Raw genomic sequence first — 26863 nt, 5'->3', positions numbered from 1 at the left:
GCTGGTCATAAGTGGATACTGTGGCAGGGGAAGGAAACTGAGCTCACAAGCTGCCAGGTCCTCTAGGGGTCTTTGTTCTCCAGAGACAGGACAGAAGTATTCTCTGATATATTCTCTTCTCACCTCCCTCCAGATAGGTTATGTGTGATACTGTGAACAGTGGGATTCAATCACAGTCCAGTGAGTAGTTCCTACAGTGCAGACCATTCCTCTTTGATATGACTGGGAGAGGAAGGGAGGGTGCCTTTTCACCCTGTAACCTGATCATGCGTTCCCTGATAAAAGCCTGCATCGGCTCCCCATTGCTCTTAGGGTAAAGTCTGAGCTCTTTCCTATGGCCATAAGGCCCATGTGACTTGTAGCCCCATGTCGTTACACATTCTCCCTTGCTCTCACTGCCTTCGACATAATGGCCTCCTTAGGGTTCCTCAAACAGATCAAGCTTTTTCTTGCCTCAAGGACTGTGCACATGCTATTCCTTCTGGCTAGAATGCATTTCTTGCTTCCCTTACTCCCTTTGCCTTGCTAGCTCTCATCTTTCAGATTTCAGATTAGATGTTACTTCCTTAGGGGAAACCTGAACCGTTATGTCAGGGTCTTCTGTGACAGCCTCCAGTTAGCACCCTGCCGAGCTAGAATCATAGTAGTCACTATATATTTCATGTCTGTTGTCCCTGATAGATCATAAACTTTCTGAGGGCAGGGACTTACTTGTCACTGTTTCCTAGTGCGTGACATGGACAGTGACTTCTTACGTCGTAGATGCTCAGTAAATACAGTGGAGTTGCTGAGTGGGTTAAACCTACAAAATGAAATGTAAATGTCCAGCCGAGGTCTTTTAGGAGTAGAATTATAGTACTGGTAGTTTTTTTTTTTTTTTTTTTTTTTTTTTTTCTCATTCTGTTGCCCAGGCTGGAGAGCAGTGGCCCTATCACGGCTCACTGCAGCGTCAACCTCCTGGGCTTAGGTGATCTTCCATCTCAGCCTCCTGAGTAGTTGAGACCACAGGCACCTGCCACCATGTTTGGCTAATTTTGTATTTTTCGTAGAGACAGGCTTTTGCCATGTCGGCCAGGCTGATCTTGAACTCCTGAGCTCAAGCAGTCTGCCTGCCTCAGCCTCCCAAAGTGCTGGGATTACAGGCATGAGCCACCATGCCCAGCCTGTACTGGCATTATAGTTCTTGAAAGGAAAGGGCCTAGCAAGTCTTTCTGAATGGGGAAGAGGTCTCATTGCCTCCATGTTGACCCTCCTCAGAGTGGCACTTATCAATGATTTGGATTCTGGAAGACCAAAACAATCCCAGTCCTTTACCTGGACCACTGTCAATGTTGGTTGTTTTTTCTCCTCCAGGGCATGAGGCAGCTTTTGCTGCCTTCCTCTGCTGTCTCTGCAAGATTGGGGTGCTCCGGGTGGATGACCAAATAGCTATTGTCTTCAAGGTGTTCAATCGGTGAGAGAAAGGACAAGAGGGCTGGAGGAGGGGGTGTGAGGGGCCATCTCTTTCCTCCTCAGCCTGGGAAACGGGGTGCTGTAGGATTCTCCTGAGTGGCTCATGGTTCTCTTGTCCTGTCCTAATCAAGCTCTCGCTGTGGATGGAGTGTCCAAGGCTTTTTCCTAACAGGTTCAAATTAACCTCCTAGTAAAAACAAGTGAAAGAATTGTCACATACTGCCTGCCAGTGCTCGCGTGGTGTTGACCATGTGAAGGAAGAATTCTAAGCATTTTATGTATAATTCATTAATTCTTACAAAAACCCTGTGAAATAGTAACTGTTATTTCCACTTTACATATGAGGAAACTGAGGCACAGAGACATCCAGTCTCTTCACTGAGGTCACACACTGGATTCACACCATCTGAACGCAGGTAGTCAGGCTCTGACTTGCTGTCCCGCACCACCCAAGCCAGTCGCTGGGCAGCACCGATGTGGATCAGTTACCAAGAGCCCTTAAGATTCCCATTTCTGGCCCCTTTCTAGCAGTGCTGCTGCAGCAGGCCTGTGACGGAGCCCAGGAGCAGTGCTTGACGCTCCAGAGGTGGCTGCCATGCAGCCTCTGATAAAATTGAAGGTTGCAGCCAGAAGAACCTAGGAGATAACCTGCTGGAACTTGCGTCAGCTTTCAGACAGGCCGACTGAGGCTGGAGAGGCTGAGGCCCTGCCCAGGGTTTTACAGGTTGTCAGGAGTTGATGGTACCAAAACCCAGCTTCCTAATCAGTGATTTTTATCCCTTTCCTGAGCCAAAAGATGGCTAAGTGTTTGTGGGGGGAAATAAAGCTACATGATTGAAATTGAGAACAGTTACACTCTTCAGTGGTTATTTGGGGCCTCGTGTGCTCCCAGTGGCTGAAGGGGTGAGAGTGTCTTTTTACTTTTTGCTACCTTTCCTTTCTTCCTCTACCTTCCTGTGCAGGTACCTTGAGGTTATGCGGAAACTCCAAAAAACATACAGGATGGAGCCAGCCGGCAGCCAGGGAGTGTGGGGTCTGGATGACTTCCAGTTTCTACCCTTCATCTGGGGCAGTTCTCAGCTGATAGGTACTGCAATGGGGCACCTCTGCCTCCACCCCCAACCAAGGCTGCTTTCTGTGCCCCTCCCCTGCCCCTCCTGCCTTCCGTCCTCCCTTCTTCCTGCCCAGGGCAGACAGTGACAGCTTGGAAAGCAGGGCATTAGACTGGCTATTGAGGGAGGCTGTTGCTGTCAACCTTCTGCTGTGAGAGCCCGTGTGGTGGGCTGGGGGAGGCGGAGGCCAAGTTCTGCCAAGATAATGGGAAGTGACATGGGCTGGAGCAAGGGCGCACGCCTGGTGCATAATGGACTGGTATGAAATGCGTCCCAGCTCCTGGCAGCAGCTGTGGGGTTTTATGTTGAAAATGAGGGGCCCTTTTGATTCGGTGACCAGTGTCATCCACTGTTATTATCGAGCTGTGTGCAAAGGGGCCCATTAGGGAGCAGCCACCAAGTGCTGGGCAGTGGGCCTGCTTCCTGTGGGGCTCAGAGGGGCCTACTCGGGTGACTCCCCTGCTCTTGAGGCTGGTTTTCAGGATGGGGGTGGATGATCATCTCTATTTTGATGTAGAATGAACTGCCTACAAAATGATATTCATAAATGACCATTTGTTGTGGCCTCCGGTGCATTACCTCCCTGAATCTTCTCAGTGACCCCCTCGAAGGGTCTGCCAGCATGAGGCCAGCTCTGCTGACTGGCAACTGCGCCAGGCACCATACTGAGTGCTGTAGGCGTGGTAATTATTGTCACGGCCCCTAGGAGGAGGGACTGTTGTTGTCCCCACTGTTCAGGTAGGAAACTGAACCTTGGCAGGCTGAAGTCTTGCGTCCAATGCCATGCCGCTAGAGCTTAGCGCATTAGAATACACACGCACAAAGCCATTTATTGATCCTTCAAGGTCAGGTGTTGAGGGGAGCACGGGCAGGACTGAGGCCCTTGGGTGGGTGTGACTGCTGAGTCGGGTTGCCCAGGGAGTGGTGGGGCCTGGTTCTGAACCATGGGGCGCTTTGCTCTTCCCAGACCACCCATACCTGGAGCCCAGACACTTTGTGGATGAGAAGGCTGTGAATGAGAACCACAAGGACTACATGTTCCTGGAGTGTATCCTGTTTATCACTGAGGTGAGGAGGAGGGGTGAGGGGGGTCCCACAGGTGCCTCCGGACTCAGATGAACCAAGGCTGGCGGCCTCACAGTGGATCAGAAGAGCCAGAGCTGCTGCCCAAAATGGCAGGGCCGGCCAGAGTGGGTTATTGCAAAGGAAGCACCACTGGGCCTCTCCTGAAAGAGTCAGCCACCGTTGACTGTCAGGATCTCCTCGCCCAGTTCTCTTGCAGTTTCTCCTGAACACCACAGGAGTATTGAGGTGAGGTCTAAGACTTGATCACTAACTGGCCTTGGTGACTGCTGTAGCAGGTCTGAAAGGGTGGGAGGGCCAGGTTTGTGGGGGGCGGTCAGCATCTTTCAGTGGGGCCTCACAAGGCTCTGTAGAACATGTGCTTGTGGATGTGTGAAATGAAACCACTAGAGGAGATAGTGTGAACTGGTGCAGACAGACAGCTTTTCTGTTGAAGGGACACATCTCTCAATGCCTGAGGATGTGAGCCCGAGCGAAGTGCGGAGTGGGAGTGTGCAGTCCTGGCCTGTGGTGGCAGTCACTGGACAGCCAGCCCTGCGGCTGAGCTCTGTAACTGGAAGTTCTTATCTCATCAAGGCAGGATTCCTCACAGTGGGCCCTGGACTGCTTGTGCAAGATCTCCTAGGGTGTTTGTTAAAATGCACATTCCTGGGCCCCCATCCCAGCTTACTGCATCAGAATCTTAGGGGACAAGAGCCAGGAACCTGCATCTAAACACACTTGCCAGGTGACTGCACGGGAAAGCTAGGGACCCTCTGCTCTCTGGACCTGTCTTCAGGGAGGTGTTGGGACTTTTCCTCCTCCCTGCCACCCTCACCCCCCCATTTCTGAAGGGTGCCCTAGCTCTGCTATCTGGAGAGGGTTCTGTCCCTCCTCAGTCCCTTTCCTGACACCAGCACGGATGTCTGCTGCCTCAGTGAGGTCCCTAGCAGGCCTGTGGACACTGGCTGTGTATTCTGAACCTCTGAAGAAATGGAGAAGCTGGGTTATAACCAGCAGCCTTGGCTCCAAGCTCTTCCTGGTCAACATTCGGCTCAGGCTTCTGCCAAACTCCAGAGGCCAGAGGGGAATGACACATTTTTTCCAAGTCAGCAAATGGAGCCGGGACTGACGGCTGGGCGGCCACCACTTCATTCCCGGAGATCTGCTGCCCTCAGCAGTGTGGCAGGCCCAAGGTCGGGAGGACTCGGGGGCAGCTGGCTCGCTGCCTTGAAAGACAGTCACGTGCTGCTCTCTGTGGAGTGGAATGCAGGGGTCTGTGGAGGCCTAGGGGACCTCAGGATAAGCTGGAGGAGCAGGGTGGGAAGAAGGGTGCAGATTCCACACTGAGCTCTGGCATGGGGCTAAAAGGTTGAGCTGTTTGCGCTCCCCCGCCCGCAGCTGACCAGGCCCCTGGGTCCCTGTCGATATTCTAACTAGGAGGCAGGCCAGGCCTGGCCTCTAGGATTTTAGGAATTGATTCCATGGTAAGATTTTGTGTTTTTAGTTGGTTGGTTGATTATGCTGGTATAAAAACCCAAAAGCTTTCCCAAAGTTTGGGTCCCAGTTCCTCTGCTAGAGAAAATCTCAAAATAGCCACTAGGTGGCAGGAAAGGCACACTGAACTTGGAGAAGGTTTGGTGACATTTATTTGAGGCCGCAGAAGGAACAGGGAGGGGAGGGTGTGCCTGGAGTTTTTGGCTGTTCCACACCTTCTCCACAGGGCCTGGTTTTTTCACTTTGGGTCTAGGCTCTTGGGCATGGTGTTCAACAGTGGACGCTAGGAAGGGTGTGCCCAGGAGCTGAGGTGACTGCAGCAAGGGCTCATCTTGCCATGTAGCTGCTGGTTGCAGCACGTCTGTTCTCTAAGCGCCCACCCTCTTCCACCTCGGAGCAGTGAGCAGCATTTGCAGCCTCTAGTGGGTGAGTGGCCTGGCCTCGCTCACTCGGGACCTGGAGGCTTGCACAGAGCAGGAGGTGATGTTGCCTCTGGAGACCCTGGGCTCACCAGGGGCTCTTTCAGCTGGAGATTAAACATAGCACCGAGAACTTGGGATGGAACTGGGCAGCTCTTCCTGGGTCTCATGCCAAGACTGCCCTGGTACCCTCTGCTCTCATGTACCCATGGACATCCTAGGTGAGGGACCCCACCTGGCAGGGCTTCTGCAGCTTCTGGAAATGCAGCCCTGGTGCCTTTAAGAGACCAGGGCAGGCAGGAAAAGAATTTCAGTTTCAATCTGGCTTCTAAATTTGGAGTTTTGGGAAGGGAGGGATCAGATTTCAGCTGGAAGGGAAGGAGCTGACAGGAAGGCGCTGTGCAGAGCCTCCCCACCCCTGCCCATCCCCCCAGTTACTGACAGAGGAGCCATTTACAAAAGGCCGATTCTCTGGGGAGTGGAGAGGCAGGAACGCAGCGTCTGTGAGTAATTTCCTGCTCAATATGGCTGCTCTGACTCACACAATTCCCCTGGGGTCACTGTGGGCTGCAGCTAGCTTGCTCGTTCTGGCTCTTTCTCTTCTCCCTTTGTGGCTAGAATGAGCTAATTTTTTTTTGTCTTCTCGCCCCGGATTCCTTTTTTCCCCCCTTGTCTGTTTTCCTTTGCCAGAGTTAGAGGGTCCCCTTCTGAAGGGCTTAGGGAGACCCTGGAGCACTGAAGGCCTAAGGGGCAGTGTACAGCCCCTCCAAAGAAACTGCCTCTCTTGCCTTTCTGTGGGTTGGGGCCCAAGGCCACTGGAGTTCCAGGACATGGGCTTAGCCCTGGTTCTGCCAGCAGCCTTTTGGGTATATGTTCTGTGGCCCTGGTGGGCAAGGCTGGCCAGGAGGCAGGGCCTCTGTCTGCCTGTGTCCATCTGCCTGCCTTTGCCTGGGAGCCCTAGCTGGGCAGGCCCCTAGCAGACAAAGCCGGCAGGGTGCCTCCTGGTTGCTTGCTCACAGGGCCGTGTCCAGAGAGTGAAACTGGTTACACAGCTCCATAGCTCCCTGAGCTTTCCCAGACCTGGAAGTGTGCACAGGGCAGGAGCCTTCAGGGACTGGAGAAGGGGTGGGTACGGCGGGGAGGGGGAGGGGTTGGGGGTGGAGTCGGTTGAACACGGCAGTTGGAACAAAGCTCCCCGGAGGTGAGGCCCCTGTAGGCTGGGGGTACCTGGCTGCCCTCCTGGAGGAGAGAGACTTGGACGATTTTGGGTGAAGCAAGTGGCCCAAGACAAGGCCCCCAGGGACCAGGGTGGGTTTTGCCTCTGTCGAGTGCCTTGGGCTCTTGCCTGGCTGTAATGGAGCCTGGGAGAGGAGGGGAGGGAGGAGCCTGTTGTCCTTGCTCCCGAACTTGGGTGTTTGGATGGGCTCTTTGGGACCCTGAGCCAGAGGAGGGAGATGAGGGGGATAAAGTGACAGCTTTTTTGACTTAAATCTTAAAAGTTTTGTCACAGTTGCCTTTACTAGAGAAGTAAGAGGCTTGCCAGGATTGGGTCACCAGGTGGCAGCCCACAGCTCAAGAGTGGGGGCTCCTGAGGTCCCTCATGGTGAACTGATGCCCCAATATGGAGAGTATTTCCGGCTTATCTTTTCCCCTTCAAACAACCCAGCCTCCCCCGACACCCGCATGTTTCTGGAACCTTCCAAGTCTCTGCTTCTTTGCCAGACTCAGCCTCTTTGTAGAGTCTTCCTTCTGCAGCATGGGCTTGGGGTACAGAGCCCTGTTCCCCTGTAAATGCTGCCCATGAGCTGGGGGGGGGCTGTGTGGGGGGAATTATGAACTGCTTGGTTAATAAATACAAATGTGCTGGCCTCGTGGTGTCAGGGGGATAGGCTCAGGCACACAGACATCCCTCTGTGGTTTCTGATGTCATGGGAACTTCATGCTGCTGGCTGCAGGATCTTTCTCTTCCTTCCTGGAGGGTCAGACTCTGGCAAGAGGGAGGACCAGGAATGGAGCTGTCCTTGTGCCCGTCTCTTACAGCTACTGTGGCAGCCATTCCTTCCCCACCTTCTGGCCAGGCCAGGCTGGCTGCTGCTTCAGGCATCCCTGCCTCCCATAGGGTCTCTCTTTCTTCACTCTGCCTGCCATGCAGAGGGCTGTTGGATACCTGGGTTTGGTCATACCCACCTTGACCCTCCTGCAAATCGACGCTTTCCTCATCTAGCTCTGCTGGTGGCAGGTGCAGGAGCAGACCAGGTGTCCTGTGGGGAGGCCTGGGGGAAAGGGGAAGCCTGAGGGGGAAGAGGGGGCCTGAGGGGAAAGGGTAAGCCTGTAGGTGTGGGGTCCAGCTGCTGCTGTTTATCTGAACCCGAGTAGACCCCTGTGCTGGAGAGGTGCTCTGAGCCTCCTGGGGAGTCGGTGGGAACTGCACCAGAGGCTCAGATGGAGATCTTATCTTCCTGAGGCTGCTAGATTGGGTGGGCGATAGGAATCAGGTCCCTTTTATTTTTTGGCTATGGGAGAAAGAGGGGTGACTGGGGGGTGGGTGTGCAAGGAATGTCTTATTTTCCTAGCAGGCCTTGAGGGCCAAGGGGGAGCCCTGTCTCTGGCACTTGTATGTGCCCATTTGTATGTCTGCCCCACAGGCAGATGCCCTAGCTTGGCCCCCCACAAGTGTCTGCGCATTCGTTGCGTGCGTGTGTGTGTGTGTGTGCACGTGCGCATGAGTGTGTGTGTGTGACTTTGCTGCAGGGGAGGAGGGATGAGCTCCCAGCCAGCCCCTGCCTCTTCAGCTTGTGGCTTCTCTTTTCCAGATGAAGACTGGCCCATTTGCAGAGCACTCCAACCAGCTGTGGAACATCAGTGCTGTCCCCTCCTGGTCCAAAGTGAACCAGGGTCTAATCCGCATGTATAAGGCCGAGGTGAGTGGGGGCTGGCCAGCATGCCTGTCCCTGCTGCCACACTTGGTCCTGGGCTGGGAACAAAGCAAAAGATGTGGGGCCTGAGGCTCCTGCTTCCTCCTACTCCACCGTTTTGCTCTAAATCTTAGGCTAGCCCCTCTGACACTTGGGGCCTCAGAATCTCCCATCTGGGGGATGAGCAGTCAGAGAAGCACCGGCTACCCCAGCCCTGAAAAGCTGAGGCCCAGCTCTGTGCTGATGAGCTTGAAGGCTGAGGCAAGGAACTGCCACGTGGGGAGTTGGGGCGGTGGGGGCCTCTCTGCTCCCATCAAATGGCTGAAGGCTTCTCGAGGCTCGGGCAGCCTGAGTCTGTCTCTCCCATGGCATACCTGGGAAGGGTCTTACCCTTTGGAGGCGTCTCCAAAGTGCTGCCTTCCACGTTAGTATGTATGATGGCTGAGTGGTGGGAAGTCTGAGGGTAGGCTGGGAACTGGCATTTTTATTGACCGCTTCAGAGATTTTGATGCACATGGTTTTCCCTGCTCTCAAATCAGATGATGCCAAGGAAAGGAGAGCTGAGGTTTCCTGGAGCTCCCCCTGCTGGGAGGCGGCCGAGGGTGTCTCCTGCTCTCTTGGCACTCTTCTCCCAGCCAAGGAGGTGGCCTTTTCTCTCTTGCAAGTGGGAGGAGACATTTTATTTCTACCCTGTCCTTTCTGCTAGCTCCTCCCACTTCTTGGGAAGACTAATCCTAGAACTGCTTGACCTTGGCTAGGAAAGGGCTGGATGTGAAGTTCCACACCTGGAGTGATGGGTCCCTAAAGTCCCATCTTTCTGCCCTCAGACTGGCCCTGGTGACTAGTTCATGGCCTCAGGCACTGTCCTGTGGGCACCATCTCTTGACTCCTGGCCACTCTTCTCTTCTCAGAGGGGCTGCTCCAGGTCTTCATTGGACCCAGAGCCTACTAGATCCCAACAGCAGTGGCAGGACAATGGGGAAGGGTGCCAGAGGCCGGCAGGGTTGGGGAGCACAGATGCTTCCGGTTGGCCTGGCTTCCTGCACGCTGCCCTGAAGGGGTTAACGAGGCTTGAACTGAGCAGGCTGGGCCCTCTCTCCCTTCCGCCCCTCCCCCTGTGGGTCCCCTTCCTCTGGACTTCACATCCTGTGTTTAGGTTCCAGCCCACATACCTCTCTAATCTGAGAGGCCGTTGGCTGGAGCTGCCGAGGCTCTGAGGCTCCTTCCGGCTGCAGCTGCCTGCCCCCCGCTCTCCACTCCAACTCTGCCCTGGGTGACTGCCCTCTGGTGACCTGATGTTCCTGATAACCCCACCCCCACCTGTCCTACAGTGGGGGCTGCTGGGGAACTCTCACTCTGTTGTTTCCCTGCCCCCGCCAGGGTGTCTGAGCATGTGGGAGGTGTATGGCGTCCTCCAGCCTCCTCTCAACCCCATCCCCTGTGTGCCAAAGACAGTACTGTCCTCTACAAGCCTCTTAAGTGACTCTAAACTTCCCTTGACTCAGGCTCTAAGGCCCAAAGGATAGGGCAACAGACCCTGTCACCTTCTCCTACCTGCCCTTCATAGACAAAAGAACTTCAGGCTGACAGAGGATGAGGGAGGAGCACATTCAGATTGAAAATCGTGATGGGGTGGCAGGAACACAGGGACAGTCCACTCTGCACAGTCCACTCCTTCAGGGTCTCTGTGGGGGCTGAGCACAGGGTGGCGAACACAAGGGGGACACTGAAAATGACCACCAACTCAGGATGAGGGTCTCTCTAGTAATCACAAAGTGGCCTTCCTGAAAATGGGAGATGCTAGCCCTGGGTGTGGCGGGCGCTGTGTGGGGAAGGGGACAGGCTCGCTGGAACTCACTGACTTGAAGATCACCAAGTCTTCGCCTGTAATCCCAGCACTTTGGGAGGCTGAGGTGGGCGGATCACTTGAGGCCAGGAGTTTGAGACCAGCCTGGGCAACATGGTGAAACCCTGTCTCTACTAAAAATACAAAAATTAGCCAGGCGTAGTGGCGCGTGCCTGTAATCCCAGCTATTTGGGAGGCTGATATGGGAGAATCGCTTGAACCTGGAGGCGGAGGTTGCAGTGAGCTGAGATCATGCCACTGCACTCCAGCCTGGGCGACAGAGTGAGACTCCATCCCCTCTCCCCAACCCCAGAAAAAAAGATCACTGGCCGAGTACGGTGGCTCACGCCTGTAATCCCAGTGCTTTGGGAGGCCAAGACAGGTGGATCACCTGAGGTCAGGAATTGGAGACCAGCTTCACCAACATGGGGAAACACCATCTCTATTAGAAATACAAAAATTAGCTGGGCGTGGTAGTATGCGCCTGTAATCCCAGCTACTCAGGAGGCTGAGGCAGGAGAATCACTTGAATCTGGGAGGTGGAGGTTGCAGTGAGCCGAGATCGTGCCACTGCACTCCAACCTGGGCGATGGAGCAAGACACCATCTCAAAAGAAAAAAAAAAGACCACTAAGTCTTCACAGTGTTCAGCACTTATTGACAAATTAGTACAAATTACTACCAAGTAGCCCTTAGTCCTTGGTCCCAAAGGGCCCATGGGCTGGCATGTTGCCTGCACAGAGGTCCCGGGAGAGGGCTTGCTTTCTCAGGCCAGTTCTTAGGCCCTAGGGAGGACCTCCAAGGCTTGCCAGTATTGCAGTCCAGGAGTGGGTAGGAAGGCTGGGTCTCCCGTCAGAACTGGCTGATGGAGGGGAGTCAGCCTCTTGGGCTGCCACAGAAGTCTGACCTGCCTGGCAGTAGGTGGCCTCAGGATTTGGGTGTAACTTTGCATCTGTCCCCATCTTTCTGATCGAAGAACCAAGTGCTCTCAGGGGCCTTGTGTGGTAGGGGGGCCTGTCTTTCCTGTGGGCCATCACTGTGTGGGTGCCGCCTTCAGAAGGACCTTGTCAGGGCCCAGAGAGTCCCTTCCCCTGCTTGAATCACCTCTGGCTAGAAGGTCAGAAGGGACAGGCTGAGGCTGCTGCTCCACCCAGGTACATAGGAGGGCCTTGCTGGGAGAATGCCCTGGCTAGGGGCGCCTCCTGCTCTGGAGCCTTCGGCTTCCTTGGCCCAGCTCCTGGCTTCTGCGGCTGTGAGGGGGCTGGCTCTGGGGTCCTATGGGCAGAATGGAGAGAACCTCCGCCTCTGCCCCCCTCTTGCCTTGCAGCTTCTCCTATGGGAGCTAGAGGCAGGTTGACCTTTGACCCCTTCTGGAATTCCAGGACCCTGGGGGGTGGGGGGGCTCTTATGACCACTTCCTGGATGACATAAGCACCATGGCAGCTGCTTTGGCCTCTGGCCTGGATCTGTGGCTACTCCCCCTCCCGCCCAGGGACCACCTCCCGCTGCCTGCTCCCCACGTTCTCTGCCTCAGGCCCAGGATCCTGGCTGTGGCCAGGTCTCTGCTCCCCACCCACCATGAGCTTGGTCCCCATCCTTCTTTCCCTGCCCTCCTGGCGTCTCTTTGGCCCACTCATCACCCCCGCGGCTTTCCCTCCTATGTTCCACAGCTGGGTTTTGAGGAGAGGGAACCTGAGCCAGTCATGGCACCCCTTGTCCCTCTTAGTTAGTTGGAGGTTGAGATCACAGCCACAGAGTGAGGCTCTTACTCCCTCTGAGGCCATAAGGCTTGTTCCACCCCAGCCGGGAGGTGCCTAGCGTACTCTGTTTCTGTGGCCAGAGGTGTGGGAGGAGGCCCTCGTCAGTCTTGGCAGATCCAACCCTCGCATACCCAGAGTGGCTCCTGTGAGAGCTAGTGACCAGGTGTGGTGGGTGTAGGGTGCTGTGATGGGTGTAGGGTGCTGTGGCAGGAGCTGCAGCTGGAAGCTGGGGTCGGCTGCCTGTGGGCCAGGCCAGCTGCTGTGATAGGCCCTGTTGCTCACTCTTCATCTCTGCTCCTCTGCTAGGGGCCTGGGCTGGGCTGGGCTGGGCTCAGGGAGTTGGGCCACCTCCCTGCTTAGCCATTCCCCTGTTCAGTGCTCTTTTCCCCTGCCCCCCACACAGGCTGCTGGGAATTGCCCAGGGGTGGGGGGAACTCAATGTCAGCTGGTTCTTATTGTCTTACTCTGAAGTGCCAAGATGCCTTTTCCAGTCCAGAGAACTGAAAACTGGAGAAAACAGGCCTTGGGGCCCAGCCTCAGCCTCTTAGGCTTATGTTCAAATGTCCCCACGTCTCTTCTCCAGAACTGGGGCCTGGGCTGGTTGGTCCCAGGTCCTGGTTCTGGAGGGTTCTTTTCACCTCAAGTTTTCAACTTCCCCCTCTGGGCCAAGTGATGTCACTTGGCTGTCTCTCTTCTCAGTTTCTACCTTGTTGGGCTGCCTTTTCTCTCTCTCTCTTTCTTTCTCTCGTGGGTCTCACTGTTGTGGAGTAGGTGTTTTTGGGTAGGATGAGTAAGGATGTGGGGGAGGAAGGCCTGGGGCTCCCCTGGCAGGGCTGCTTCCTGGGCCTGGGCTGGACACCTGGGAGAGCAGCTTGGGGTCTCGGCAGGGGTGTGGTGCAGCCCTCACCACTCTGCTCAACTGCTCCTTCCTCAGTGCCTGGAGAAGTTCCCTGTGATCCAGCACTTCAAGTTCGGGAGCCTGCTGCCCATCCATCCTGTCACTTCGGGCTAGGAGGGGCCGAGCTGAAGAGCTACCCAGGCCACAGTTCCTGTGCCTGCCTCCCCACCCCAGCAGTGGCCCCCTCCCTACCCCCTCCCTCTGTTCGTCCTGTTTGATGAGAGGCTGTTAACTGGGGTGGGGTGGCGAGATGGGCTTGAGGGGGCTTGGAGCATAAGGTTTCAGGGCCCAAGTTGGGAGAAGTGACCAAAGTGTAGCTGGTTTCCTGACCTTCCCTGTTCTGGACTGGCCAGAAGAGAGGGCTGGGGCCCGGTCACTGGGCCACCCTCTCCTGTTCCTGGCCTCTTCTCCCTTTGCTCCTGCCCAGTCTGGTTTTGAGGCCAGGGGCTGTTCTGCAGCACTGCAATGAGGAGAGGGGAGGGGAGATAACCTGCTGCTTCCATTGCTTTTCGCTTCCCGGAGTTGATGCCTTTGTAAGGGTTGGAGCTGCTCCTCGCAGGGGTGCGTCAGTTTCCCAGGCCATGCTGGGATGGCTGTTCATGCCAGGGCTGGAAGCTGAGGCTGGCTGCCAGCCATGTGGTGGGGTGGGGTGGCCTTAGCTGTCCTGGCCAGTGCCCCCCCCCCCAGGCTCCTTTTCACCCTGCCCTCTGCGCCTGAGGGCCGGTGTGTCCAAGCCTCCTCCTGGCTCTTCTGTTCTTCAGCCTTTGGCTTTGCTGGGTTTCCTGGCTGTAGCCACATCCCTCCCTCTCCCCAAGGGTAGCCTAGCTGATGGAAGCTGCCTTGTGGGTAGGTGCTGGTCTCCTGGGAGGGCGCAGCTGATGGGGTGAGGCCTGTCTTTCCAGAACTTTCCCTGGCAGGGAGGGGGTGGCAGAAACTCAGGGAGGGGCTTGGGGCCCGTTGTGTCTGGAGAGCCTGGATTCCTCTGGGCAGTGTTAGGCCCATCTGCTTCTGTTACCTCTGTGCTGCTGCAAGCTTCACCCAGGGCCCTGGGCCCTGCTTCTGTGCTCCCCTGGGTGGTGGGTGGGCCTAGAAGGTGGCAGTCCCACTCCCTGTCCTCCCACCTCCCTGAACTGTCCATTGCCTTTATAGGGTGAGGTAAGTGACGGCCTCCCAGGCCCAGGCTTTGGCTCTGAGGATGTGCCCAGTGGGGGCTGGGCAAGCCCATTGAGGGGAGAGGGGGGCCCTGTAGCTACATGCCACCGCCGAGGTTTCTCCTAGGGCTGTTTCTGGGGCCTGGCTCTTATAGGCTCGTCCCCCAGGCCTGCCCTTCTCCACTGCCCCTCTCCTGTGTCTGGGTCCACACACCCTTCGGGAAGGGGGAGCACTGAGAAGCACAACACAGGGGCTCGGCCTGGGATCCAGTGATGGTCTAGGCAGAGGCTGGGACAGGAGTCCCAAAGGTCAGTGACAGTTTCCCAGAAGAGGCCCAGCTCCCACCTCTCTCCCAGGGCCAGACACCCCTTCCTGGCTCCCCTGTCCCTTGCACCCTCATTGCTGTTTGGATTAAAGCCTCTGTTTTGCACCTGTCACTTGTGTGAGATATGTCTTTTCATGTCACGTGTTCGGCCCATCTCTGCAAGACTGACCTCCATCAGGTCCCCTTCCCTCAGGCCACAGTATCTGAGACTTGAGCTGTTTCAGTTTGGGTTGAGCCTTTCGTGGGTTTAAATCCCAGCTGTCTCCCGCCCCAGCTGCAAGGTTATAAGTTACTGAAGCCTCTGAGCCTCAGCTTCCTCATTCAAAATGGGGACAGTCACAGGGTGACTGCCAGGAGTGGACAGCAGATGTGAAGTCCTCAGCCTGGGGCCTGGCACAGTTCATCTCGGGTGGTTGCTGCAGGTGTGCTTGGTGAAGGGGGCCCTCTGGACTCCTAGCTTAGTCCTAAGCTGGCGAGGTAGGCTTTGGATGGGTTTTGACAATGGAACCTGCACCTGTGGTTTGTGGGGGGGGGCGTGGCCCTCTATTCTCCCTCCTCTGCCCCTTCTGTCCCTGCTGGGTTGAGGGTCTCTGGGACTGTTTTGCCCCAGACTTCCTTAGACACTCCTGCGCAGCTTTCAAGGGCCCCTGACCTTTCTCTTGGCCTTAGAGGCCAAGAGAACACGGGACTGGAAAGCCTCAGCCCCACATCACCTTGTGCCTCCTTGGAGCCTGGGGGCCAGGAGCCCTGCCTTGAGTCAGGCACACCTGAGCTCAGACCGAGCAGCTGCTGCTTACTCACCAGGAGTAGGAGGGCCCTGACGGTTGACTTCTCTCTGAGCCTCGCCCTCCTGATCTGAAAAATGGGCATAATGACATTCCTATCATTGATCTTGAGGGTTCCTTCATTTCACACATAGTGGCTGCATGTTCCTCATGCCTGCACTGCATCCGGATATGACAGTGTTAGGTAGCAGGGTGGGTTGTGGAGAAAATCATGGCAGTTAATTAGAGAAGGCGTTGATGGGTGCGGGGTGGGAGTTACTTGCTCTAGAAGGTTCTGTGAGCTGAGACGCCGAGGACAAGAAAGAACCACTGTGGACAGCTCAGGCCCGGGCCCAGGGTGAGGGAGCTTGGGGTTAGGGCCCAGAGGGCTAGGGTTGGGTGGAGGGGCCAGTCTTTTTGGCCGGGGTCTTACGGGCTCTGCTGAGTTTGGACAGTGTTCTATGGGAAGGTGCTAGAGGGTTTTGTCAGGAGAAGGGCGTGGGGTGGGTGGGGCAGAAGGAGAGATGGCATATTTGGGAGGCTGTAGCTGTGATGGGCACAGCGAGAGTGGCCTGGGTGAGGGTTCGGAGTGGGGTGGTAGGAAGTGGAGTTATGACAGAGAGCCGAGCAGCCAAGAACCCCGATTCTTCTTCTTTTTCCCTACTATATAAAGTACATCTGAGCAGAAGGAACCCCAGTTCTTGGCTTGTGTGGCTTGGTGCCATTTCCTGGGATGAGGGGGCCGTGAGGGAGAGGGATTGCCATGGGGCCATGGGACTATCTTAGCTTCTAAGAGGAGGTGCCGAGGAGGAAGGTGCTGGGGTGGGCTCCTGGCGGACATGGCGATGAGGTGTAGTGCCCTCAGACCAGGGATGGTCAAATGGGTGGCCATGCAGATGAGAGAGAGGAGAGGGCTGGCTTCTGCACAGAGGAGGAGGATGGGGTGCAGGCAGGGACCATAAGCTCCAAATTCGAGGAGCACTGGCCCTGGGTGGGCTTCCGTGGGGTGGTGGAGGAGGGAGCAGGGATGATAATGCAGGTGACGCCTTGTGAGGTCTGTTTGGCGTGGCACACGCCACCAGCCTGGGAGGAAGATGTGGAGGGGTGGTCTGCTGCCAGAGGTGGGCACTTGACCAGACGTCACTTGCTGCTTCTGAGTTTCACTGTGGCGGGAGCAGGGAAGGGAGAGTGGGCAGGGTGGTGGCCAAGGGACTGCCTTCAAGGTGGGCTCTGCTCAGGCTGACCTGGGGCTGCCTCTCGCTGCTTGCTGGGAAGGTCCAGGAGAGCAGGAAACTGAAGGGAGTGAGGTCTGGAGAAGGCGCTGGTGGCCTTCATGGGGCGGGCAGCTGCGGTGGGACGCTCGTTTCTCCCTGGGGTGGGAAGGCAGAGCCTGCGACGATTTGGTGGTAGGTTAGGCTGGGTTTATTTTTACAGAGAAATGTGAGGCACGAGGGGCCAGTGAGAGCGTGGAGGACATGGGCGAGGACTTCAGGGCAGGGCGGGAACCCACTCAGGCCCTGGGAGGTGGGCCAGGGGAGGACATGCACCTGCAGCCCATGCTGTGCTCAGTGAAGGTTGGTGTCCGAAGGGAGCCCTCTGAGTGTGGGGGTGGCCGCAGAGCTGGAGAGTGGAGGTCATTTCACAGCATCCTGGGCCACAAGAGCTCCAGAGGACAAGCTGAACTCAGCCGTCTGTGCTCCTTTTTGACTCGCCAGGGCAGAGGCTACTTCGTGCTCGTGGGAGGTGAGAGGAAGTGGCCTTCCTAGGAGGAAAACCCTGGGCAGAGGAAGGAGTTGGAAGGAGAACAAAGATGAGGATTTGGTGTGCCCAAGACTTGGGCCCAAGTCAGGTGATATGTTTTTCTTGAATCGCACAAGCATTAAGCATGTTATATACTGATGAGGTGTTGAAGGAATATGGAGATAAGAAAAAGGTAAGAAACTGCCTTCAAGAAACTTCCAGCTTACTGGGGAACAGAGAGATGGAAAACTAGCCACAAAGGTGAGTGGGAGGTGATGCAGCCAGGTGGACTCTGGGTAAGCTCTGGAATGCTCTGTGGAGGAGGTGGCGTGTGGACATCCTCTCACCTGGATGATGGGCACAGAACGAGGACGTACTAGCGGGGCCATTGTACACAGAGATGTGGAGGGGTGGCTGGCAGGGCAGAGCTGCAGCAGCGGGTGGGGGCTGGCCTGCAGAGGGCTTTAAAGCTGCCTCGGGGTTCAAGACCCCTGCTATGGATGCAGTAGCACTCCACACATGGCCTTGACATTTGCCTAGCTGCATTTAATTCTCTGCAAAAGGCATTGCTTAAGGTTCGTCTTCTCTGCTAGAAGGTGAGCCACAGGAGGGCAGGGACTGACTGTCTTGCCCACTGCTGTATCCCAGTGCCGAGCAGAGACTGGCACACAGCAGGCACCAGGAAGCAGGAATCAGTGGTTTGGTGGGGCGTTGGTGGGGAGCTGGAGAAGGCCAGGGAGCATATTTAACCGGTGCCTCTGTGGTGTGTGAGAGAGACGCGGATTGGGATTTAGGAAACTCTTGGGCAGCTGGCTGGATGCCGGTAATGGGACCTGGGGCCTTGGCCGAGGTAAGAGATGCTGAAGGCCCCGAACAGCGCAGTGAGAGGCTTCCTCACACTCCTGGAGCCGCTCATCAGTTTGGCCCTATTCGAAGAACCTGTTATCCCACTGGAGAACCCCTGGTCTCTCTCTGGGGCTCAGCTGAGGCCTCTCCCTCTGAGAAGAGGCCTCGCCTGGCCCCCTAAACCAGGGCTAGTGTCCTGGGCCTGCTTGCCTGGGTGTCCCCGCCGCCCCTCCTAGCACTCAGCGACACCCCTGCTGTAAGGGCACTGGGGGTCTTTATGGGGGCAGCCACCTGGTTGGAATTTGGGGTGGTAAGGGGGCTGCCTGCTCTGCAGGCACAGCTTCTCCTTACTTGGGGTTCCTGTTGCGGGCTGATGGAGATTCATGTGAGGCAGGCTAAGGCCCACCACTCTACACTCAGCACCTACCTTTGCTGCCCCTCATCTGACCTATTTCCTGCCAGCCCTGTGAGGGTCCTGCAGGCACTTTGTACGTGTTTATGAAATGGCTGTGATAGCGGTGAGGGCCCTTGTGCAGAGCCTGATGGAGACACAGGAGAGGGCGGGTCGGCCCTGGAGAATCCGTGGAGAGAGGAAGCTGGCGCCTGGCCTGGGGTGCGTGAGTGGAGCATGCAGGGAGACGGGAGTGGCCACTGTTGCCCTGGTCGCAGGCAGCCAGTGCCGGAGGTGGGTATAGGGCCTGTGAAGGAGCAGTTCTTAGTGCCGTGGAGCCAAGCAGAGGAGCAGTGGGCTGGAGGGAAAGGAGGGTGAGGTCAGGACAGTGGGGAGGAAAAGGAAGCAGGTGGGCATGGGGGGACCTGGGGTACCTGAGTGCTGCTGCAGGCCGAGGGCTGAGGAGGGAGCTGGGGATACCGGAGAAGCCCAGGTCAGGGCTGAGCCGGGAGGCTGGGCTTGCTGTCATCACTCAGCAAACACTGCCGGGCCCGGGGGACAAGTGCTGGGGTGCTGCGGTGAACCAGACAGGCAGCCATCCCTCCTGGAGCATTCTCCCTCCTGGACTTGTTCTGGCAGAGCCTGGGCAGCACCCTACGTGTTCAACAGTTGGGGATTGTAGAGGGAGCAGTCATACTACGGGCTGTCAGATGACGCGGCTGTCCATTTCCTCTTCTAGAAAGATGCCGATAATCCGTTATTAGCAGGGAAGGCAGCTGCAAAGACTGCGGGTGAAGGACAATGCTATTTTGTGAAAAAGCAGAAATCTGCATTCTTGATATGTCTGTCTGTCCATCTACATGGACAAAGGCCCAGATAGTCATGGGCTTATCTCTGGGTGGTGGAGATATGAGGGATTTTGGAGAATTCTTAATGCTTTTCCTGCTTCCGAAGATAGTTATGAAAACACCCACCTATGGCCAGGCGTGACGTGTAATCCCAGCAGTGTGTGAGGCCAATGTGGGCGGATCATGAGATCAGGAGATCCAGACAGTCATGGCCAACATGGTGAAACCTCGTCTCTACTAAGACACAAAAAATTAGCCAGGCATGATGGTGCGCCCCTGTAGTCTCAGCTGCTCGGGAGGCTGAGGCAGGGTAATAGCTTGATCCCAGAAGGCAGAGGTTGCAGTGAGCTGAGATTGCAATACTCCACTCCAGCCTGGCCACAGAGCAAGACTTGTCTCAAAAAAAAAAAAAAAGAAAAGAAAGAAAAAGAAAAAAGAAAATACCCAACATTACTGACCCACAAAAGAAAAAGTAGTGGTAGGTCAGTTTTCACTTTGCTTTATGTTTTTCATATTTGATTTTTAAATCTTTCTACCATATCCACATATTACTTTTGTAATAAGAAAAAAAAAAACTGAATAAAAAGGTTTTCCCCCTAACAAGCACCGGGGGATGGTGGATCTTGGGCAGAGAGGAGGGGCCTTGTCCTTCCAAGCAGGAGGGAGGGGAAGGAGAGGGGTCTTGCTTAGATCTGTCGGGATAAAGGAAGGGGAGGTGGGTTCTTGGTAATGCGTTGGCCCAGAGACCCCCTGAGAGGGAGTGGGCAGTTGGGGCTGGGGGATTCCCAGGGTGAGAGCTGTTGGGGAAATGGTGTTTGAGAGTCCGTGCAAGCTGGACCCAGCGAGAGGCGGCAGCCCAGATCCCGATTCCTCAGGAAGTCTTTGGACGGGGGAGAGGTGAGGTGACTAGCAGTTCCCTGGCAGGCATCTGCAGCCTCTCTCGTGACCTCTGGGACCCAGCCTCTGTTTTCAGGACCCCAGCACATATGGGTTGGATCCAGAATTCAGTCCCAAAGTTGAGGTGCTCTTTTTCCTGCCTGGGCCCTGGGTGGGGGGGTTTGGTGGTTACGAAAAAACGGTTGAATGGTTCAGTTTCTCTCAGTGCTTGTGATGTGGCTGACAGTGTTTCCCCAAATCCCAATGAAGGGGCAGAGCCCCTGATGGGTCCAGCCTCATCCCTGAGCAGGTGACATCAAGGGACACCTGGGACAAGACCCAGGAGCAGATGGACCTGTGAGGATGAGGCTTGGAGCTGTGACAATGAGGCAGACTCCTCAGTACCTGGCACATGGCTGGGGCTCTGGGAAGCTCCCCTCCCGGCAGGACTGGCCCCGAGGCTGGGCCTTTGCTGGCCTGTAGCGAGATCTCCCAGTCTGAGCCTGGACAGATTCCTTGACCCTCCTTATTTGCTTGAGACGAAGTTGGGGCTTTTCAAAAGGGACACTGCAAAGGCAGGCCGAATGCAGCGCCTCATCCCAGGGTAATTGGACCCAGCCCCAGGTGGGACTGGCAGGCAGGTGGGCTCCAGCCTCCCACCTCTGCTCAGGGAGACTGGGCTTGGCCCTGGCCCGAGCTGGCAGACTGCACACACCCTCTAGAGCCAGCGCCTGCCCTCTGCAAGGGGTGGGGAGCGCCATGGCCAAGGTGTGCATGGGCTCTGGAGTGGCTCTTGCATCATCTCCTGCTGTGTGACCTTGAGCCATGGCTGGATCCCTCTGAGCCTGTTTCCTCATGTATGAACAGGGTAAGTAAACGTAGCCTTACGGGGTGGGTGATGAGCCACCAAAGGGACACAGCCCAGGGCTTTTCCGGCACCGTCTCACTGAATCTCCGCAGGCCACCCTGTGAGGTGGGCATGCGGTGATCGAGCCACAGGAGAGGAATTCCTTGGCGGTAAGTGGGGTTCAAACCCGGCCCATCAGGTTCCAGTGTGGACATTTATTTATTTATTTTTCCTTTGGGACAGGAGTCCCGCTCTGTCACCCAGACTGGACTGCAGTGGCACGATTTCGGCTCACTGCAACCTCCACCTCCCAGGTTCAAGCGATTCTCCTGCCTTAGCCTCCCAAGTAGCCAGGATTACAGGAGCACACCGCCATGCCCAGCTAAGTTTTGTATTTTTAGTAGAGATGGGGTTTCTCCATGTTGGCCAGGCTGGTCTGGACCTCAGGTGATTTGCCCGCCTCGGCGTCCCACAGTGCTGGCATTACCGGTGTGAGCCACCCCGCCCAGGCCAGTGGGGACATTTTTACCCGCTGAGCCCAATAATGGCTGCGAATCTGTCCCATGAACGTTTACCGAGCACTTGCTCTGCCACGCTCCAAGGAGAGCCCAAGGACCATGGAGGAGGCAGATGCGGTTCTGTCTGTCATGGGGGTTCATGCGTGGGGCGTGCGTGGAGCTGTGGGAATGTCGTGGACAGAGTGGAGAGGCTTCCCGGAAGGCAGGACGAGGGCTCTGGCAGCAAGGCAGGAGGTGTGCTGGCTGTCCGGAGCTGAGGTGCTTGTTCCCTTACTGGCTACAGGCCCCAGGCCTGGCTTCTGCCTGGACTGTGCTGGCCTGGCCAGTCCTTCAGGAGCGGCTCCTGCCCCACTCCATGCAAATTCCTGGTCTTCGTGTCCTCAGTTGCCACTGCTGCTCCAGGCCCCAGCAGCTGCCTGCCCCTGACCTCAGGGGGTTCCCGTAGAGACCTCGTAGCTGGTGACTCCTGCACGCAGCCTGTGTGTCTGGCCCTGAGCTAAGTGCTTGGAAGCTTCTCTTGCCTCATCCTCACCATAAGCGATGATGTCCTCATTTCACAGAAGGGTGCGGTGGCTCACGCCTGTTATCCCAGCACTGTGGGAGGCCAAGGTGGGCGGTGGTGGGGGGTGCAGGGCCTCTTTCCCACTGAGGCTTGTATTCCTGCAGCCTCTCCATGGGGCCTGACCTGAGGCCTCAGGTGGCATGGGCTGCCATGTGCTGTCTGTCCCCACTGTGGTGGCATGAGAGCCCTCCTCCACTCCACTCCACCCCTCCCCCCACCCTCCTCTTCTTCCTTCTACACCCATCTCTCCAGGATTGGCCCCAGACCCTGGCCCTGTCTGAGAGGCACCTCTTCCCTGGGCCCAGTTTCTTTTTGGAGGCAAGGCCGATTTGCACAAAGATGATGATGAGGCAGGACAGCAGTGGCAGCAGTGACTATCTGGGTGGTAGTGTGCCTCTCAGTGCATTAAGCATGTGCTTTATGTGTCATCTCGTGGAGTGCTCACAGTGAGCCGAGAAGGTGGCATCACATTCCCAGTCAAGGGCTGATGGTGGTGGGGCTCAGATTTTAGTGGCATCCCAGGGCCTCCAGCTTGTCCTGGTGGGTTCAGGATGGTGCCCAGGTTTGTCTGACACCAGGTCCTACAAGAGCCAGCATGGTGGGGCACCCGGAGTTGGGCAAGGGAAAGATGGGTACAGGCATGTGGCTCCTCGTTCTCCCCACAGCAGTCTGTTTCGTGGACAGCCATCAGGCCCCAAATCCAGGCGTTACCCTTTTTATCTTATTTTTTGGAGACAGGATCATGCTCTGTTGCCCAGGCCGGAGTGCAGCGGCTCGATCTCAGCTCACTGCAACCCCTGCCTCCCGGGCTCAAGTGATTCTCCTGGCTTAGCCTCCCAAGTAGCTGGGATTACAGGCAGCTGCCACCATGCCAGGCCAATTTTTGTATTTTTAGTAGAAACGGGGTTTTACCATGTTGGCCAGGCTGGTCTCCAACTCCTGGCCTCAAGTGATCCACCCATCTCAGCCTCCCAAAGTGCTGGGATGATAGGAGTGAGTCACTGTGCCCAGCCCAGGTGTTTTTAATTTTTAATTGTTTTTTTTTTTTGAGACGGGGTCTTGCCCTGTCACCTAGGCTGGTGCAGGGGCACATAGCTCACCGAAGCCTTGGCCTCCCTTACCTTCTATTGCTTGAATTTACCCTCCTGGGCCCACACCTGGGACTACAGGTGTGTACCATTATCTGGCTAAATTTAAAAAAGTTTTTTCTGTAGGGACAGGGTCTCCTTACATTGCCCAAGCTGTTCTCAAACTCCTGAGCACAAGTGTTCCAAAGTGCTGGGATTATTACGGTGTGAGCTGCTGACCTGGTCCAGGTATCATCCTGAATCTGAATTCCTTTCTTTTCCTCCACCTCTCAAATCCAACCCATGAGCAGGTCCTATTGGGTCTCCCTCCAGATTGTAACCCAAATCTGTCCCCTTCTTCCTTACCTGCACGGCAGCCAGGGAGCACAGCGGGCTCTCCCGGGAGCACTGACCACTGCATCTCCTCTCTCCTGTCCTCATTCCACTCTGCCTCTGTCCCTGGGCTCTACCCCGAGCTGCTTCAAGGTGACTCCCATCAGATCCCTGCTTGAAGGGTGGCTCCTGTGGCGCACAGAAGGCCCCACAAGGTGATCAGTCACTGTGCCCTTCCCACTTGCCCCGCTCCTGTACTGCAGTCATGCTGCCTACTCCCTAGTCCTCCAGAATGTCAAACTCGTTGCTGCCCCAGGGCCTTGGCACCTGCTGCGTCCTTGGCTTGCACTGCCTGAGCTCCAGGCTGAGCAGGGGTGCCCTCTGGTTGTTCAGGGCCCAGTTCAGATTGCACTTCCTGAGAGAGGTGTCCCAGCTTTCTCTGAGTTGCTCATGAGCCCGTTTTCATCTCAAGTTTTATCTGTCGGCTTGTTTACTTAGTGATCATCTCTCTCTCAGTGGAAGGTCATCCGGTGAGGGAGGGCACAGGCTTACCGTGGCCACCACTGGGTCCCTAGCACGTGGAGCAGGGGCTGGCCCAGAGCAGGTGGATGCCCATTACTACTTGCTGAGCTATGAATGAATGAATGAATGATGAATGTATGTATGTAAGTCCTCTGTCCCTGGTGCTATCCTAGAAGAAGCTGAATCCTAGAAGGTGCTGGCCAGGGCCTTGGCTGCTGTGTTGCTCTCCCCCCACTCCAATGCACGAGCTCTGGGGGTCCCATGAGGCCCCTGTGGGCAGGATGGCTTCCCAGTGTTCCAGACTCAGGGCTTATGCTTCTGTGGCTCACTCCCAAGCTTGGGCAGCACCCTTGATGGAGACAGGCAGACTGCGTGGACTTGGCCTCAGGCAGGCAAAGTCTCTGGGACATTCCCAAGGGTGGAGAGGCAGAGCAGCAAGGGAGAGGCTAAGTGGGAGCCACACTGCTTTTGATAAACTAGTGATGCCACCTGCCTCACCAGGATAAAGGTCCCAGAGCTCATCCTGGCACCCACGGAGCAGTCGAGCCCCCTTTGCTGGCCTCCTTGCCTTCCTCTGGAGCCACCTCTGCTTCAGTGACAGAGCCAGGGCTCTGTTCTCAGTGGCAGCTTCTTCTTATGGGAGATTGCCACAGGGCTGCACACTCCTCCAGCCCCTCCACCCCTGCAAGGCCTCCCTGCGTGCTCTCTCTCCCTAGGGTCTGGCAGCTGTGGGATTAACCTTCCCACCAACCACCAGGCTGATGTCCTGAGTCCTGGTGAGGTAACTCCCCTTTCCATAGGCCCTCATGTCAACCTACAACAGAGGAGTGGTCCCCAAGTAACTCAGTACCCAGATCAGGGTAGGTGAAAGGCTCACCCTACGTTTAGCCATGGTCTCTAGTTGGCTGCCCATCAGGCTGTGGTGCTGCCAATGCACAGCGGTGACAGCTGTCACCGTCCCCTGCAAGGTGCTACACGGATGCCTGACCTCAACCCTCTATGCCTGTGCCCAGGTCCCTGACAAGGATGGCAGAGCCAGAGCATCAGAGTGCCAAGGGACAGGGTAGTGGGGGGACCAAGAACCTGTCTCAGGCAGGTGGGGAGGTGGCAGGGGACAGAACTGCACCTGAGTCGAAGCTTCAGACATGCTCCACCATCTCAGACTTCACTCAGCACAAACTCAACGATAAAATGATGATGAATTTCAAGACAGCAGAGCATTAGACTCCAAGCATGGGCTCATTTGAACATGGGGCCCTGTGTGACTATCCTGGCCCTGGCCAGTGGCCTTCTTGTTCTGGCCACAGAGAAAACCTAAGAAGAGGCCAAGGAGAGACCTGGTGACATCACATGAGCCTGTGGATCCAGCTATGCCAGAGCTGAAACACCCGTGGACTTCCCAGTTTCTGTGCCAAGAAATAAATCCCCTCTTTGCTTAAGCCAGCTTTAGCTGAGTTTCTGAGGCCTGAATGATATGGGACTCAGAGAGGACAGGATCCAAGGCCTGGGAATCTAGACACCCGAATCCCTTTCTTGGCTTAAAGAATCTTGGAGCTGTCCATCAACTGGGAATGTCTGCAAGTTGCCTAGAGGTCTCACTGCCCCTCCCCACCTGGATCTGTCCTGTTCTGGGGACACATCCTTTATCTGTCTTAGGCCTGGATTTCTTTTTATGAACAAAGGGAAGCTTTATTCCCCAGTCTTCCCAGTTCTCCTCAGGCTGTTTGATGTGAGTGTTAAAGGAGATGCTGTAGTTGCACACTGTGGGGTGTGTGTGTGTGTGTTTGTGTGTATGGTGGCCTGGAGGGTGCCAGGGAGCTGGGAAAGACAGCAGGAAGGATGCATGGGAGTGTTTAAGAACCATCAGGAAATGACTGGGTTTGAGGGCAGAAGGGGGAGGAGCCAGAGGCTCAGAGGTGGTGGGGAGGGGTCTGATTGGAGGAGCAATATCTTACTGTTTCCTCTTTAAGCCACTCACTCCTTGGAACGGAGTTCGTTTGTTCATTCATTCATCCATCCATCCATCCATCACTTCATTCATTTGTTCAATCTTCAAGCATGTATCCTGAGTAAATGTTGACTGTCAGGCACAGCCAGGCCCTGAAGATAGCCAGACAGCTTCCTGGGGACTAATAACCTTTTAAAAAAACATGAGTGCCAATCTATGGAAAGACAAAAAAATCCAGCAAAGTTAATAAGGCACTTCCTCCTGGCTCCTCCCCCAACTCCAGAGTAAAAAGATCATGATTGGATCCCTCTGGAAAAGGTGCATGTTACACTTTTTTTTTTTTGTCTTTTGAAACAGAGTCTTGCTCTGTCTCCCAGGCTGGAGTGCAGTGGCACAATCACAGCTCACTGTAGCCTAGACCTCCCAGGCTCAAGTGATCCTCCCACCTCAGCCTCCCTGGTACCTGGGACGACAGGTGTGCACCACCATGCCCAGCTAATTTTTGTATTTTTTCATGAGATGGGGTTTCACTATGTTGCCCAAGCTGGTCTTAAATTCCTAGACTCAAGGGAATTTAAGCCTCAGCCTCCCAAAGTGCTGGGATTACAGGTGTGAGCCGCCACGCCTGGCCTGTTACTTTAAGTCATCAATTTTGTTCAATAAGAGAGAGTCAGTAGGAAAACTGTCACGCATTTTGCAATGGAGAGTTATTATCTGGGCAGAGCTGACCAGCGCCAATATCGCAGTTCTCATCTACTGGGCACCTGCCAGGCTCTGAGCTGTGGAAGCCTCACTGCTCAGGCGGGTGCTCCCATGTATGTCCTCATTTTGCAGATGAGGGACTGGAGGCTCAGGGAGGTGAAGGAAAGATCTTATTGTCACCTAGAAAGCAGCAGAGCCGGCCGGGCGTGGTGGCTCAGGCATGTAATTGCAACACTTTGGGAGGCTGAGGCAGGTGGATCACCTGAGGTCAGGAGTTTGAGAGCAGCCTGACCAACGTGAAAAAAGCCACCTCTCTACTTAAAACACAAAATTAGCCAGGCGTGGTGGCGCATGCCTGTAATCCCAGCTACTCGGGAGGCTGAGGCAGGAGAATCGCGTGAACCCGGGACTCGGATGTTGCGGTGAGCCAAGATTGTGCCGTTGCACTCCAGCCTGAGCAAC

The 26863-nt window shown here is 55.8% G+C and overlaps 1 protein-coding gene across 2 annotated transcripts in view; it reads left to right on the top strand.

Moving 5' to 3' along the window:
* PTPA (protein phosphatase 2 phosphatase activator) overlaps positions 1 to 14549 on the top strand; it is a 37384-nt gene extending 22835 nt beyond the window's left edge. The window contains exons 6-10 of one of the 2 annotated variants that reach the window (XM_017499125.2): positions 1354 to 1453; positions 2415 to 2539; positions 3532 to 3632; positions 8356 to 8463; positions 12997 to 14549. In XM_017499125.2, the coding sequence (XP_017354614.1) occupies positions 1354 to 1453; positions 2415 to 2539; positions 3532 to 3632; positions 8356 to 8463; positions 12997 to 13074 (512 nt within the window). In that variant the 3' untranslated portion in view covers positions 13075 to 14549. The remainder of the gene's footprint in view (positions 1 to 1353; positions 1454 to 2414; positions 2540 to 3531; positions 3633 to 8355; positions 8464 to 12996) is intronic. The other variant, XM_017499127.2, reaches the window with a different exon arrangement.
* Positions 14550 to 26863: the final 12314 nt, after the last annotated feature.

Source organism: Cebus imitator, unplaced genomic scaffold (genome assembly GCF_001604975.1).
Source record: "Cebus imitator isolate Cc_AM_T3 unplaced genomic scaffold, Cebus_imitator-1.0 Scaffold254, whole genome shotgun sequence".
NCBI classification, from domain to species: domain Eukaryota; kingdom Metazoa; phylum Chordata; class Mammalia; order Primates; family Cebidae; genus Cebus; species Cebus imitator.
This window is presented reverse-complemented; position numbering and strand designations above follow the sequence as displayed.